Here is a 16,741-nt window from a genome sequence, read left to right on the forward strand (position 1 = left end):
AATGAATGCGTCTTTGTTTTGATTTAAAAAATAATATTTGAATATCATTTCATCTAATTTAAACCAGTTGTTACTGAAGTAATCTCGATTACTGACCAGACAAACTCCAACGCACGGACTATCAATTTAAGATCCGAGTAGAATTATGACACCTGTGTCCCATTCCTGTTTCTTTTATCATTGTCATTAATTCGTAATAACCTCATACTCATTAACAACACTAAAACGTGTAACAATTCGACAAATCTACACCTTAAGAGCGTGTTCAAAGGTGTCAATGGATACGTGAGCGCTCGATTTTTTATTTTTTATTCTCAGCTCCCTGGGGAATATACAACCGTACTTGTGCTTGATGGTTTACAGTCACATTATCATCTCATCCTACCGGGTACCCATTCACTGCGGGGTGGACATATTTCGAACTAAGTCTCCTGTCTAAGGACACACGACGTGCTTCAGGGTGGGTTAGGAACTAAACTCTCGAGCCAAGCGATCAACTGATCTGTACACTGTTCCTAGGACCACGTGCTTCCACTAATGAAGATTATGAGATACATTTAGCTCAACAAATGTAAGAAGACAGCTGATTTTAGTGTTTAGTAGTACCCATCGCGGTGCAACAGAATTTGTCGTGTATACTTTTCAGAGATGTGTCAAGAACCTAAGCAGTTTGCTTGTCGTTCATCTGTCTTTAATAAAGTTGGTAAAAATACATGCAACAATATGGTTCTTGGTGAATCTGGCAGATTCCCTCTTCAACTTACTTATATGTCAAGGGCAGTTAAATATTGGTGTAGACTTTTAACTCTTCCAAGTTGTAGATTACCTCATCAGTTTTATTTAATGCTTAAGTCTTTGGATGAATCTGGACGGACGACATGGGCATCTCATATCAAGAATATTTATTTAGATTTGGGTTTGGCTTTGTTTGGATTTCACAGGATATTGGAGATATTGATGGTTTCATTTCTGTTTTTAAGCAAAGATTGTCTGATAATCTTTCACAAGATTGGTACTCATCCCTACATAGTACAACCAAGTGTTCTAATTATATTCTTTTCAAGTCCCTCCTGAATGTTGAAACTTATCTCAGTTTAGGTATTGCCCCATATTTAAGAAATTGTTTAACAAAATTTAGATGCGGTAAATTTAAACTTAGCTCTGTGACCGGTAGATATAACAATGTCCCTTATTATTCAAGATTCTGTCCTTTTTGCTACAAAAATAATCTTAATTTAATTGAAGATGAAATACATGTTTTACTTTATTGTAAAGCCTACTTAGATATAACGAATAAGTTTCTGGGTAAATATTTGAAACATCCTATTTCACAACACAGTTTTATAAACATAATGACTTCAAAAAACATAAATGTTATAAATAATTTGTGCCTATTTTTATATAATGTTGGGAAAATAAGAGATTCTGATGTTTTTATGTAAAACCAGGGATAATCTACAACATTATATAGTCTCCCTGGTAAAACGCATGTAACTTCTTATTATATTTATGAATGTATTTTGGGCCAGTGGCCTATTACTGAATAAAATGTCTGTCTGTCTGTAAAACAGACAGGATAGGCAAGCAGCAGGATCCAACAGACAGCGGGATGAGTGCCGGACAGACCAGCAAAAAGGCAAGCCAGGAACACGAAGGGACGAACACTGGTTAGCCCATGTGTCAGCCTGACTTCGCTGCCTTCCCCTGGCTTATAATTCTTGTGCCGTTGTCATTCCTGCTTGACAACGATACAAGAAAATGTATCGAAACGTCGCACTCACGACTAAAAAGTTGTTATCCATAAAGTTCGTTCTATATTGTACTTCCCAACTTCTAAAATGCCACTCAAAGATGGTAGTAACCTGTCGGACTGTGTAAACTGTCCTTCCAGCTCACATAGTTGTACTGCGATAATTTAAACACCCGACCCGTGTTGTTTGAAGAGTGTCAGAGGCGTTACAACCTCAGCAAGGATCCGCACAAGTGTGTCATAGGGCCTGCTCAATGTAACTTTAACACTGTAGTTTCGATGCATCGGGGAAAAAACGTGTACGGATGATTGAATCGATCACTGGTGTGATTCTAGACATTCCCTCTTTCTGTAAACGTTACATTATTTACGAATCTGTACATGTTCACACTACTGGCTTTCTTCCCACAATGTGCTGATATGACTTGCTGTCAGATACGTTTGGGAGTTGATCGACCAAACTGCACCTTAGCCCATGTAACCAGCATCTACAGATCCATGGAGAGACCGCAGATTTGCCAAAGTTGACCCTCTGGAATGGCAAGTTAATGAACATGGTGAGTGTTGAAAGTTTGACTCTTCAGTCAAAAGACTGTTGAAAGCATACCTTTCCTGAACGAATAGGTTTTTGGCAATCAGACACATGCCAAAAGCGCCTTAAAGCGGCCTGTGGTGGGTGTGACACTGTCGTTACTGCTGACTCATTCGTGTTTATATTAGGGTACGTCTCACGGTCTTTTGACCATCTATTACTCTTACGCTTGTGTCCTCCAGCATCATGTCGCCAACTTATTGCCACAGTTTCACATACAGATTTTTACCCTTACATGTGCGTGAATGGCCCCTTCCTACCCGACCCATGTCGTACAAACCGCTCACAGTGAACACCATGAACCAAACACGTCGTTTGTCTTATGTCGCGGTGTCGAAACGTGCAGTACATTGAGGCCAGTGCTGATGTTTCGCGCCGTGATACTTCTGACATGTTTCATTTGCGGCATAAAACTATATTCACACTCTCACAGCTCATAAACAGGCCATTCACTCATGTGTTACTGTTTCATTCAGCAGATGATGACCTCTCAAGAATTAAAACAGAAAGTGTTCTGTATACTAACCGCCCTCAAACCAAGCAACTGGTAAATAAACCATTGAAGTGTGCATTGTATCCGAAACAAAAGAGAACAAAACGTACTGATAAATACTGGTCTTCAATTATGGTACCTACATGTGCATTTGAAAAATGGGGTGTCGTTTAACATCTTTTGACGGGATTGTATATGCATCGTGTTTTTGTCATATACTCTCCCAAAAAAGAAACGCATATAGGAATTTCAACTGTATGTTTACTTTTACTTTGAAACATCTTGTAGGCTTTATGAGTCAATGAAATATAGCGAAATTGCACACTGGGAATGCAGACTTATCCGTCTTTGGCACCAACTCGAGGAAAGTCAGTTTGAGTGTCACATGGAGACGTGTGGTGGCGCTGAAGTCAATACCTCGTGTGACCACCGTGGGCATCCAGAACTGCACGGCATCGCCTTGGCATCGAACGAATAAGTCTCAGAATCTCGTGTTGCCCAATCGCAGCCCACTCTGCCTGTAGTGCCTGTGCGAGTTGCTGAAGTGTCTGGGGCTGAGGGTTACGGCGTCGCACCCGTCTGTCCAGGGCATCCCACAGATGTTCGATCGGGTTTAAGTCCTTTGATCTTGGGGGCCAGGGGAGCACATTGATGTTGTGGCTCTGGAGGAAGTCTCTAGTGTGACTTACTGTGTGGGGTCTGGCATTGTCCTGTTGAAACAACTCCCTCTGGCGATCAATGATTGGATGGAGGTGTGGGCGTAGGATTTCGTGACAGTACCGTTGAGCTGTCAGGTTGCCCTGGATCATCACAAAATCACTTCTCCTACGGCAGGTGATCGCTCCCCACATCATAACACTTCCCGGCCGAATCTATCCACCTGGAGAACGCAAGCGTCGGCGAAACGTTCACGTCGACGTCTGTACACCCGCATTCTTTCATTGCGTTGTTCCACTAGAAATCGTGATTCATCACTGAACCAGATTCTACGCCATTTCGGTAGGTTCCAGGCCTGAACGTTGGTGCACCATTGAACTCGATGTCGACGATGTTGCTGTCGAAGCACAGGGCCAAAATAAGGTCTTCTGGCACGTAAACCAGCCTCTCAACCTGTTCCTGACGGTCTGTGCAGAAAGCCTCCTCAATCCGGGTATTTGTCGAGCGGTACTGGTCGGGCAACTGCACGTTGAGACTGGCCAGCTTCAAGCAAACCAATGGCGATATGACGGTTGGCTTCACTTAGACGTGGCATTTTGCGTTCGTCAACAATATTCCAAATACAGTACATAATCGACAGACAGCGATCAACCTTTTATACCCATCATTGAGACTATCTGATCCCCAACTTTCACGTGCATTGCATGTGAATTGTGTATTCTGTGACACTACACGCCGAAATTGAAAATCATGCTGTTAAATACGGGTATTTTACGGATGGTGCGTTTTGTTGTGATGTTTCAAAACATAAACACCATAGGACTCATAAACAGAGCAAAACCTTTTGTAACATGATGCGTTTCTTTTTTTGGAGAGTATATATACTGTTCAAAGGGATGTTTAACTCGCTTCACATTCTGTTGTTTGAACGTTCTTGAATAAGTACAACACTGAAAACAATTTGTCACGCGATTTTCTTTTTAGTCACTTTCCTAACTGTTTATGCTTTCGATTTTTTCTTTGTTTTGAATAAAAAGGTGACGATTGTTATCTATGAAGTGTGAACTGCTGGAATTTTTTTCTGAGAAGCCAGCCTATGAAAGTGTTTTTAATGATGTGACTAGTCCCCCGACCAAAGCATGCGTCATGTTGTAACCCAGTTATCTTCAAGCAATGTTAATATGTTGTAAGGGGCTCCGTCCTCCAAACACATTTATTTCTGTGACATGTGTCAGAACGCAAGCAGTGTGACAACATTACTGAACAGCTTACAGCTTATTGAAGCGTAGATGTGTCTGTCTTGTCTCTTTTGTACCCAGTGGACCTAATCGTGACTATCCAAATATGCCATTTATCACTGTGTGAGTGCCGAGGTATTAAGTGCTGAAAATAATATTGTTCATTGAATATATAACCTTAAACAATCAACATGAATGTCAGTACGTTTCAGTAACGGGAGTTTTGTTTCATCTCAGAAGGATCTTCAGTTGTCACTTTAGTATAGAACGAACGTACAGATTCAGAGTTTTACCGTATTGTATCGCAATGTAATTTTGTATATCAACAAGAGAATGTAATTTTCTTATATTAACAACTTACAGATATTAGTTTCTTCTTTTCACCTACAAGAAGAAATTAGCCAGTGTTATCCTTCAAATAGAAGGTATTAGGGATTTTTTAAAATCTCCCCTACCAGAAGACGTTATTTTTGACCCGCCAATTTGAAGATATACTATTTGTATTCCGCCACTTGAATATATTTTTCCAATCTGCCAGATGTTTAAAAAAAATAAAACCAGCACATCTCGACTTGAAATGTAGGCAGGGCAGAAGAGTGGAAGACCAATTTGCACTGTGAATGCTAGAAATCAACAAAAGACATCAACAAGGTGTTTCTTATTGCACAATTTGTTTTATTGCCATTTGCTGTCAATATAAACCAAAGCTTAAAGTATCCAATCCAAACCCAAAAATGTCATTTGGTCAAACATATAAATAATCATATTCAACAATTAAAATTAACCTTTATACAAGTGAGGTGGGCAGCATTGTAGATGGAGCGTCAATCTAGTTAAAGTAACATCTCTTAATCCGATACCAGACTTCTGTGTGAAGATCTGAGGAAACCTCGCAATGCATTACAGGTGCCCCCCACCGCGATAGTGTTGTAGAATTGCTAAAAGCGACATAAACCATACTCACTCACGCACTCACTCATTCTCACATACTTTATACCTGAAAATGTTACAAGGGTCCAACTGGCGTTCAAGTCATGTTTCAGGGGTGCATACATCCCTGGTGAGAATATGTACATCTTAATTCACCCTTGAAGGCCACGTTCCACAAAGCAAATGGAGAGCTACGACTAGAGCAATCCTATGTTAAGGTATAGGAGTTATTATCGCTTTAGCGCTGAAATCGCTCGATGGAACTGTGTCCATTTGTTTATGCAACGTTAGCCGTTTGTCATCTGTTATTATAAAGTGTGATTAATAAATCAATGCATTTTATTTTGTGGACATCCTGGACGTAGCTCAGATAGTCAAATCATACATCTCGAAATGAAGCAAGCTGGTAATAGCAATATATAGTCAAGAAACCACACGGGTGTGTATGTCCGCACATATCAGTTACCTGCACTGACATATGTGGGTTCAATAGTAGATAGTCAATAAATGTTACCCAGTGGAACTGGTATTAAAAGAGCAACTCAAAACTGGCACACCATTGCACTGCGTTATACACCACGAATGTGTTCCTCTGACATGTCTTCTCTTCTGTAAGACTCTGCTCTATGGTTAACGTAATGCTGTTTCATTATTGTCCTGGAACAAGCGTCGTCACGAATCTTTGGATTTTTTTATGGTGCTGACCACACTTTGTTTCAGATTCTTGAGGCACAAGTTGATCTGGTTTTCAGTTTTCACTAGGTTCTCGCTCTGTTGTTGTAAGGCTGCCTTCAGGTTACCGTTCTGGACATTACTGGACTGGACTGTGGTGACTGCCAACCAGACAAGAAACACATGATGTAATGAAGAGAAACATACCCAGTACACACAAAAATAATAATACAAATCCCCAAAATCCAAACTGTTCCTAATATCCGTCAGCTCTCGCTACACCCGTGGTTTCCTGTAGTTTTACATCCTGATCGCCGTTTGAGACAAGTGCGCAACATGTGACTTAGACTCATACATGTTTTATGAATGTGGGAGGTCTGTGAATGTGGGAGGTCATATCTTGATGGCTATACATGTTTTATGAATGTGGGAGGTCTGTGAATGTGGGAGGTCATATCTTGATGGCTATACATGTTTTATGAATGTGGGAGGTCTGTGAATGTGGGAGGTCATATCTTGATGGCTATACATGTTTTATGAATGTGGGAGGTCTGTGAATGTGGGAGGTCATATCTTGATGGCTATACATGATCTGTGAATGTGGGAGGTCATATCTTGATGAATGTACTGTGAGGGAGGTCATATCTTGATGGCTATACATGATGGCTCATATCTTGATGGCTATACGTGTACTGTGAATGTGGGAGGTCATATCTTGATGGCTATACGTGTACTGTGAATGTGGGAGGTCATATCTTGATGGCTATACATGTACTGTGAATGTGGGAGGTCATATCTTGATGGCTATACATGTTGTATACATGTACTGTGAATGTGGGAGGTCATATCTTGATGGCTATACATGTACTGTGAATGTGGGAGGTCATATCTTGATGGCTATACGTGTACTGTGAATGTAGGAGGTCATATCTTGATGGCTATACATGTACTGTGAATGTAGGAGGTCATATCTTGATGGCTATACATGTACTGTGAATGTGGGAGGTCATATCTTGATGGCTATACGTGTACTGTGAATGTGGGAGGTCATATCTTGATGGCTATACATGTACTGTGAATGTGGGAGGTCATATCTTGATGGCTAATGTGAATGGAGGTCATATCTTGATGGCTATACGAATGTAATGTGGGAGGTCATATCTTGGCTATGTATACATGAATGTGGGAGGTCATATCTTGATGGCTATACATGTACTGTGAATGTGGGAGGTCATATCTTGATGGCTATACGTGTACTGTGAATGTAGGAGGTCATATCTTGAATGTAGGAGGTCTATATGGCTATACATGTACTGTGAATGTGGGAGGTCATATCTTGATGGCTATGTGTACTGTGAATGTGGGAGGTCATATCATATCTTGATGGCTATACATGTACTGTGAATGTAGGAGGTCATATCTTGATGGCTATACATGTACTGTGAATGTGGGAGGTCATATCTTGATGGCTATACATGTACTGTGAATGTGGGAGGTCATATCTTGATGGCTATACATGTACTGTGAATGTGGGAGGTCATATCTTGATGGCTATACGTGTACTGTGTGAATGTGTACTGGAGGTCATATCTTGATGGCTATACATGTACTGTGAATGTGGGAGGTCATATCTTGATGGCTATACATGTACTGTGAATGTGGGAGGTCATATCTTGATGGCTATACGTGTACTGTGAATGTAGGAGGTCATATCTTGATGGCTATATACATATACGTGTACTGTGAATGTGGGAGGTCATATCTTGATGGCTATACGTGTACTGTGAATGTGGGAGGTCATATCTTGATGGCTATACATGTACTGTGAATGTGGGAGGTCATATCTTGATGGCTATACGTGTACTGTGAATGTGGGAGGTCATATCTTGATGGCTATACATGTACTGTGAATGTGGGAGGTCATATCTTGATGGCTATCTTGACTATACGTGTGAATGTAGGAGGTCATATCTTGATGAATGTGTACTGGAATGTGGGAGGTCATATCTTGATGATGGCTATGTGGGAGGTCATGTACTGTGAATGTGGGAGGTCATATCATATCTTGATCATATCTTGATGCTGTACATGTACTGTGATGTGGGAGGTCATATTTTGATGGCTATACGTGTACTGTGAATGTAGGAGGTCATATCTTGATGGCTATACGTGTTTACTGTGAATGTGGGAGGTCTGTGAATGTGTGAGATCATATCTTGATGGCTATACATGTACTGTGAATGTGGGAGGTCATATCTTGATGGCTATACGTGTACTGTGAATGTGGGAGGTCATATCTTGATGGCTATACATGTACTGTGAATGTGGGAGGTCATATCTTGATGGCTATACGTGTACTGTGGGAGGTCATATCATGATGAGGTCATATCATGATGGCTATACATGAATGTAGGAGGTCATATCTTGATGGCTATACATGTACTGTGAATGTGGGAGGTCATATCGTGATGGCTATACGTGTACTGTGAATCTGGGAGGTCATATCATGATGGCTATACGTGTACTGTGAATGTGGGAGGTCATATCTTGATGGCTATACATGTTTTATGAATGTGGGAGGTCTGTGAATGTGGGAGGTCATATCTTGATGGCTATACATGATCTGTGAATGTGGGAGGTCATATCGTGATGGCTATACGTGTACTGTGAATATGGGAGGTCATAGATTGATGGCTGTACATGTACTAGGACTGTGTTAGGACAGAAGAGGTCCCATGTATCAGATACTTGAGGTAAGCACCCACTCAAACGAGAAATGTGTAACTTGGCTATTGTGTTACCTACCAAGACAACATGTATTGATACGTATGCTGTACGCCTCTGTTTTGACTGGCCCTGTGCAGATAGTGCACTCCTCTGTCATTATTGCTGGCAGTTACTCACTAAACATATGGAATATAAATAACTACCTGCAGTTTTCATGTCCTTGATCTGCTGTTGAACACTCCTCATATCCTGGAAGAAAGACTTGATGCTCTTGGCGAGCTCCACGTCCAGGCCAACCGTGTGTGTCTTCGGTACTGTCGTCGAACTGGATGAATTGATGGAAGAAAGTACCGATGCTGGGATCTCATTGAAGCTTCCTGTTGTGGGGGAAATACAAATTGGCAATGCGGATTAAAAGCGAAATGTCTCACTTTAGACGGGATGTTTTATTGTTTTAGGGTAATATCCCATCTATATGACGAGTATCTGTAATAATCGAGTCTGAACCAAGAAAATCTGTGACTGGCATCATGGACCTTGCTCCACGGAATTCGCATACGACCATACGACCATACGACCATACGGCCACACGTAAGCCCAAGTCACCGAACCTTATCTAAATAAGCGACTCTTGTGACAAGAATAGGCTTCTGGAGACACACTCTTATGTAGTTCTAGAATTTGTCACTATCACACCACGCGTGTATCTGGCTTTCATGTAATCTGCTATGAATTATATTCATAGCCAACACAGAAGGTCAGTGTCATCGAAGTCTTTTTGAGTAGGTGTTCACTGGATTGTCTGTTCCTGATCATTTCAAGATTGCCGTCATATAGCATGGATATGTTTTTGAGTACGATATTAAACCAGAAACAAATATGACAGAAGACAACATCTGAAACCAGGATGGACTTACCTCTCCCAACACGAGCTAATTTCACTGCCTCTTTCTGTCGCTCTAACTCCGTTTTCAGCTTAAAATTCTCTTTCTTTAAATTGGCCCTCTCATCATCAAGCTTTTCAAGCTGTGTGTTCTGAAAAGCCATAAATATTGATATTCCAAAATATTGACCTTTTCTATACTCAGTTTCATTCAAATACGTGGATAGCTATCTGATAGTTTATAATAAATACCCATTATTGCCCACATCTTAGATGTTCACCATTTTAAATAGATATATTTAAATATACATGTTTTCACTGTGTTGAACCATACATTTGTTCTGCGACTGCTTGACGTGACCTCCGTAAGGACTCTCATTCTGTTGGTATTGGTATTTTCAAGTGATGGGTAATTGAGACTACAGACTACAATTACCCAATTGTTTTAATATACATTTGGAAGACATCGTTTGGATAAGGAGGAGTGATCTAAAATATCTATGTTACAAATGTGTTCACAAATGTGGTTTAGTTCACCGTTTTACCGCGCTGCAGTATATCAAGTTTTGAGAGTTATGTACTGGAGCCTAAAATCGGATAAATATAATGTATGATTGGCTAGAACACGTTTCGCCACAAAGGGACATCATCTTCTTCTAGCTAGCATGTATAAAACGAGAAGAGAACACATTCGTTTATTAGAGTTCCTTATTGTGAAAAACAAACTTTACATATACCCACAGCCACAGAATGTATATGAGAACGACATACTCCTAGGCATCCCGTAACCAAGAAATACTGTTAGCAATCTAATGTTTACGTTACAATGAAGTGATAGACCACATACCAGTTGATCCAGTTTGTTAGTTAGAGCTGTTAAATGCTGATTCCGCTGTATTAGAAAGGGAGAGACTAGAGAGTTAGATGAAAACGTTCCAACCACCGTTTATAACTTGTCATTAGTAAAACTATTAAGGCGGCAAAAGAAAGTATACACTTAACAACTGGATTTGATCAAACGATTGCAAACTTTATCAAAACCTAATAGACTGAAAACACATACACGTCAAAAACATAAATATAATAACCCTATCAATTCAATACTACAAATACCGTTTTGTTGGTTTCATTTTTAAGACAACATCAAGTATGAGTGTATACTGTTTCTTGCGCGCCTATATAGTACAGTAGTATCAAAATTTTGTAAGAAACGTGACAAGACCACAGTCCTGTGTGGATGAATGCATGAATACATTCAGGCCAATATTTATACAATAAAATCACAATCTTGACAAAATATAGCTGTGTTTCAGTGTGTGAAGAACTGACATCCTTGGGTGATGGTAGCTTACGTTTCCATTTTCCTGAATACCATTTGTATGTCGAACTTCCTTTGAACCTGCAAGGAGTAATCAGGTGAAAAATTAGGAACCTCCGGTCAATACAAGCCAACGTTTAGCAAGAAAAAACACATTCGCCTGGGTTTATTAATACATACTGAAATGCTACCAGTTTACAGTTAGTGTTCTTTCTGAAAAGAAGGAGAATATGTCATGAACGTCAGCAATATGATTAACAGTCCCTGCCATGAGGGCACAACGAGAGGAAATCTGAAGTCACAGATCCATACTGCCACCTGACCTCTAGCTGGGTTGCTGGGACTTATTCTGACCAGGCTTCCCCAGGTGAGTCTGAACCAGACAAACCAGTGATTGTTTTGTGTTGGTTCGTTGTTTAACGCTGAACTTATATGGAGATATACGACGGCGGTCTGTAAATTTTCGAGACTGGTCAAAACAATTCCGTGATTGATACCGTGGGCACCGAACTAAGTCGATATTTAGTCGCCGCTTATGACAAACATTGGTTACTGGCTCTCCTGGAAACCACAGGTTATGCAAAGAATCACGACAGTTTACATACCCTGTGTACCCCACAGCTCCACCACCAGGGACTCTCTCTGTAAATACTGAAGAAGCGACATGGGCATGTTCTTGTAGGAGAAGAGTTTCTGGTAGTCTACATTGGCCACCGAGGAACTCCACACCACTTGAGAACACAGCGGCTCATTCTCCTCGAAGAACCTCAGTCTGGTGGAATAACATGTAAGATATTGTATTACATTCATGTATGGCTTTATATCATGTTATTGCATCGCAAAGGCATTCTGCAGACATCTTAGAAAGCGAACTTCCTTTCTAATTTGCGAGACCGTCTCCACTGCCCGGAAACATCAAACGAAACGACGTTAAAGGACCTTGTCTGATGCTCTAAAAGGACTCGTCCGCTCAAAGCGAGTACAATGTATACCATTTAACCTCATGTCACATGATCTGACAAAAAATCCTACCTCGATATTTAAGGCGATACTATAACCATTTGACATAGAAGATGCTCAGTTCACCATGCTGAATTCTATAAATTTCTGCTTTTCATATTTTTCAGTCAAAACCCGAATTTCACAAGATGTACGTCTCATGGTATTTTGCAAAAAAAATCGAAATGTCGAAAACAACTTTTAACTGTACGGTTATATGCATTATCAAATTACTTCACATATTCATATTTGGCAAACAATCTTCTATGGAACGCATGACATTTGACATTGTTCAGAAGTGTGTGTGATTCTGGGAAACTCACTTGCACATAACGCCTCTCGTCGGGTCCTCCCTCGTCCATCGAACACTCATGCAGCTTGGCACCTTCAGCAAAAAATTGAATGCTTTGTCTTTGAGGTCTTCCGGTTCGAACACCATGGATTCTCCCTGTAGCTGGACCCCATCCTTGTCGCAGGGCAGGAGCTGTACATGCACAACGGCCTCTTCCTTGCCGTGGTAGTTGTGTACGGTGAAGTGTTCATCTATCTCATCGCTGTAGGCCAACATCTTCAGCCACACGTGGCAGCTGCAATATGATAAGCAATCATAGCTGTCACAATACCAGTCTCCCCAACACGACATCAGAATAACCCTTAAGTCCACAGGATAGACAGAATTTATTCAATTTTTTAGGCTTCATGCCCATATAACATGCATAGAAATTTGTGTATTATAGCGGTAGAAAGGCAGAGTTGGTGGGTGGGGTTTGGCTTTCGTCAGTCAGGTTCAGTCATATCACCGTGGGGGGCACGAAATATGACCTGTACGGGTCGTGAATGAGTGATCGAACCCGGGTCTCCTTAGTCATGAACGAATGCTTTAATCCCTAAGCAACTCCACCGCCGTACACACTGTGACAGTGTCGAGAAATGATCATTATCTTTAGCCTGACACGCCACCCGGTTGTCCCTTAACTGGAATCGGATCTGTAACAGGTAACCTTTTGGGTATAACCAGAAAAGCTATGGTTTTCTTTATTTATTGTAAACCCGTGAAGATCCAGGTTAGGATTGGTCTTCAGCAACCCATCTTTGCAGTAAGAGGCGACTAACGCGTTCAGGTTGACACACATAGGCTGATCCAGGAATCTTCAAGGGAGGGGATGGGGTGTCTTCGAACCCCTCTTCGCTCCGCCAATGCAAACCATTAACTTTTATTTGGTCTATAGTCATTTTCAAATGGGGATGGGGTGGGGTGGGGTTTCGAACCCCCTGAACCCCGCCTCTGGATCCGCCAATGTGTCACATGTCATCGTATCCCAATCTGCGTAGATCGATGCTCATGCTGTTGATCACCGGATTGTCTGGTCGAGATTTGATGATTTACAGACCGCCTCCATATAGATGGAATATTGTTGAGTACAGCGTTAAATAACAAACAAACAATCTTTATTGCAAAAACAGAGCGAATCGACGCTTTGCGTCCGTTGAAACGGTTCGCTACATCCATTCACGTACGTAAATCGGTGTATGTTCCTTTTGCTTACCTTCCCAAAAAGATGGGTTCGACGGGGTCCCAGAAAGGATCCTGATCCTTAGAGACTGTCACTTCACCGTGGTCCATAAACTGCGTGTACAGACCATTCATGATGAGCTTCCGGTGAAGAAACTTGCTTTTTGACCAGATCCAAACCTAGTTTAACATGGAGAAATTACTTCATAAATATAAGGAGGATGTGGGTTAGTCGCATACTCTTTTTCCATACCAGCATTATCACGACGGGAAACAAAATGAGAAAGATGGTACATTGTATTGTAAGATGACATTTGGCCATCACCTGCGTTACAAACGGCAGCTTGAACAACAAGACAACCCTTTTCCCAGATTGGTACATAGAATCATGTTGAAATAGGGATGGAGGATGGTGAGGGAATACAGTTTAACGCTGCAATCAGCAATGTACTAGCTTTGTAATAGCTTTTGGCTATCAAACAGGTCACGGGTGGCCCAGAGTTGGGTCCCTTGAGCATGCTGTGGTTGTGGGTTCAAATCGCGGTTCGCCAGGTTAATGTTACTTGGTGTTTCAGCATCACTACCGTACTTGAGGATTTCACCAATGTCGTATTTTTCCCAAGAAAAAAAGACCTGACATACTGTGATATAACTGGAATACTGTGTAAAGTGGTGTTAAACCAAACACACTTGCTTAAAATAACTGAGAAACAAGACATTGACAGTGCGAGGACCCAGGGCTTTGGAGTAAGAGGGAAATATGTATGAAATTTAATGGTTTGTAATTCACAACTTAACTACTAAGTTTTGAAACCATGTTCAGCGTTTACTACCAACCTTCTTCGTGAGGACATTAGTAACTCGGACGATGATCTCCTTCTCCTTGGCCTTGGCCTTAGTGTCATGACTAGATTGACTTTTTACTTCAGGCTCAAACTTTAATTTCTGAAAAATGAATAGCTTCCGTGATCATTCAGTAAATATAAGCGAACAAAATCCTTTCCACAATCATCGGGATATAGCTGATAAAACAAAGTCGATTTACAATTTCGACTACCCGGTATATATATCATGGGCATATATCATGAATCACTATTTAATGATGGTGATATCAAGTACAGAATAATTGTGCTATGGATGTAATAGCTCAAACACATATACTAATCTTATCGAACAGAACAACGGTGAATGAATCAGCACAACATGATATAACACACAGATACAACATGATGTAAAATTATGTATACCAACCTTATTCAACTCTTCGCTGATAGCGTTTGCTTCGGCAATAACCGGCATCAGATCGACATACTCTTGATACACAACAGCGGTCACCTGATCCTCCTCTGTGTCGAAGTCACGTGGCGTGTGTAGTTCGACCGCAATACCTTCATGTTCAGCTAATTCCGTTATGAAGTAGTCGAAGTTGTACTTGTCCACTTGGTCCGAGTCGGATCTGTCCTCTTGGTAGCCGATATACAGAAACAGGCTACTTGACCCAAGCTTAACCCGGTCCTGAAGACAAAAAAACATACTAGTATATCTTAGTTTCATCGTGCGACTTGACAACAGGCTTCCTCTGCCGAACAGGTAAGTGACGATGTGCGGAGAATGCTAATGCGTTACCATGATGGTGCCGGGGTAGAAATGACATCTCTTAATCGTCGGATGAAAAGGATATGATCGGGTAGACAGGCCGCGTGTCATTCCACCCCGATAGCTAGTCTGTCTCACAGTCCCTGAACCACATTATTTTCCCTACAGCCTAGCCTTCCCTGTAGTGCTAAAGCTCTAAACGAAGCAAGTCTAGATTTCCCCAGGCTCTGACTCTCTGGTCTCCCTAGGGCTCCTTTTCAATTTAAATGGGCTTGTTTGTTACTATCAAAATTATATATATTCAGAGACTAAGCCTTAGTCTACCCGATAGCGTGTATGGTTGGTCATCCTTTCAGTCATGGGTTTTCCTGGTTCAGACTCGGTTATCTAAAGGCCTTGTGAAGTAGCTAAACAGTTAAACAGTATTCTCTGACTCACACTACCAATATAATTTCAATCAAAAGTATTTAATTGATTGAAAAGGTAAGTAATAAGTACGGTGTGCGACAAAGAGACAAAGTTCAAAACTGTGGAAACTACTTTCCACGACGTTAGTGATCTTTACGTTGTATGTTCATTGTATAGGGGGGCGGTGGGGTAGCCTAGTAGTTAAAGCGTTGGTTCGCCAGGTCGAAGACCCGGGTTCGAATCCCCACATGGGTACAATGTGTGAAGCCCATTTCTGGTGTCCCCCGCCGTGATGTTGCTGGAATATTGCTAAAAGCGGCGTAAAACCAAACTCAGTCAGTCAGTCATTGTATAGGTCGTTGTGGTTGGTTGTTTTAATATGTGGTGGATCAACGGATGCCTGTATAAGACACGTTGACATGTTCGCCGGTGAAACCCATGCTGCTAAATATGAGGGTATAGAACTATCGAAGATAGGAAATGTAACGTTGTTTTCTCATACTCACCATATGACGTAGTTCATGTTTTTGTTTGATCTTTGACCCGTTGACGAGAACTTGTGCATGGGCAGCGCAGGGTTTGATCCATACGGATCTGCCGTCATTTTCAACGATTGCGTGGAGTTTCTGAATTCTATGTTTGAAGAAAACAAGTCCCGTTAAACGTAATTGATGACATGTGAATTTGGGTTCATGTCAGTTTCCATCAAAGAATAACTAGCTACGAATGTAAAGAGGACTAAGCATGGACCAATCGGCAGCCCCGGCGCATTGTTTTCAAGTGTATTAGTAATTATAAAACGACTATTAAAAGGTTCACACCATTCATTTATTACATAATAACTGGACATTGTCCATCTTTAATGCAACCGAACCCAAATCAAACGTGAAAGCGTTCCCTCCATTATCCATTTCAACAGTTCTTTGAAACTAAATGTCCAGTTCAATTTGCATGAAAGGGACCGA

At 41.1% G+C, this 16,741-nt stretch overlaps 1 protein-coding gene across 2 annotated transcripts in view; it reads right to left on the reverse strand.

The window, feature by feature from the left end:
* Nucleotides 1-5,384: 5,384 nt before the first annotated feature.
* Nucleotides 5,385-16,741, reverse strand: part of LOC124275551 (kinesin-like protein KIF28P) — a 37,626-nt gene continuing 26,269 nt past the window's right edge. The window contains exons 13-23 of one of the 2 annotated variants that reach the window (XM_046711123.1): nt 16,283-16,409; nt 15,024-15,287; nt 14,610-14,717; nt 13,807-13,952; nt 12,583-12,846; nt 11,866-12,032; nt 11,295-11,341; nt 10,790-10,834; nt 9,977-10,094; nt 9,263-9,436; nt 5,385-6,493 (exon numbers count right to left, since the gene is read on the reverse strand). In XM_046711123.1, coding sequence (XP_046567079.1) covers nt 6,333-6,493; nt 9,263-9,436; nt 9,977-10,094; nt 10,790-10,834; nt 11,295-11,341; nt 11,866-12,032; nt 12,583-12,846; nt 13,807-13,952; nt 14,610-14,717; nt 15,024-15,287; nt 16,283-16,409 — 1,621 coding nt within the window. In that variant the 3' untranslated portion in view covers nt 5,385-6,332. The remainder of the gene's footprint in view (nt 6,494-9,262; nt 9,437-9,976; nt 10,095-10,789; nt 10,835-11,294; nt 11,342-11,865; nt 12,033-12,582; nt 12,847-13,806; nt 13,953-14,609; nt 14,718-15,023; nt 15,288-16,282; nt 16,410-16,741) is intronic. The other variant, XM_046711124.1, reaches the window with a different exon arrangement.

The sequence above is a fragment of the Haliotis rubra genome, unplaced genomic scaffold, assembly GCF_003918875.1.
Source record: "Haliotis rubra isolate DU_JTF1 unplaced genomic scaffold, ASM391887v1 Scf20, whole genome shotgun sequence".
Classification (NCBI taxonomy): domain Eukaryota; kingdom Metazoa; phylum Mollusca; class Gastropoda; order Lepetellida; family Haliotidae; genus Haliotis; species Haliotis rubra.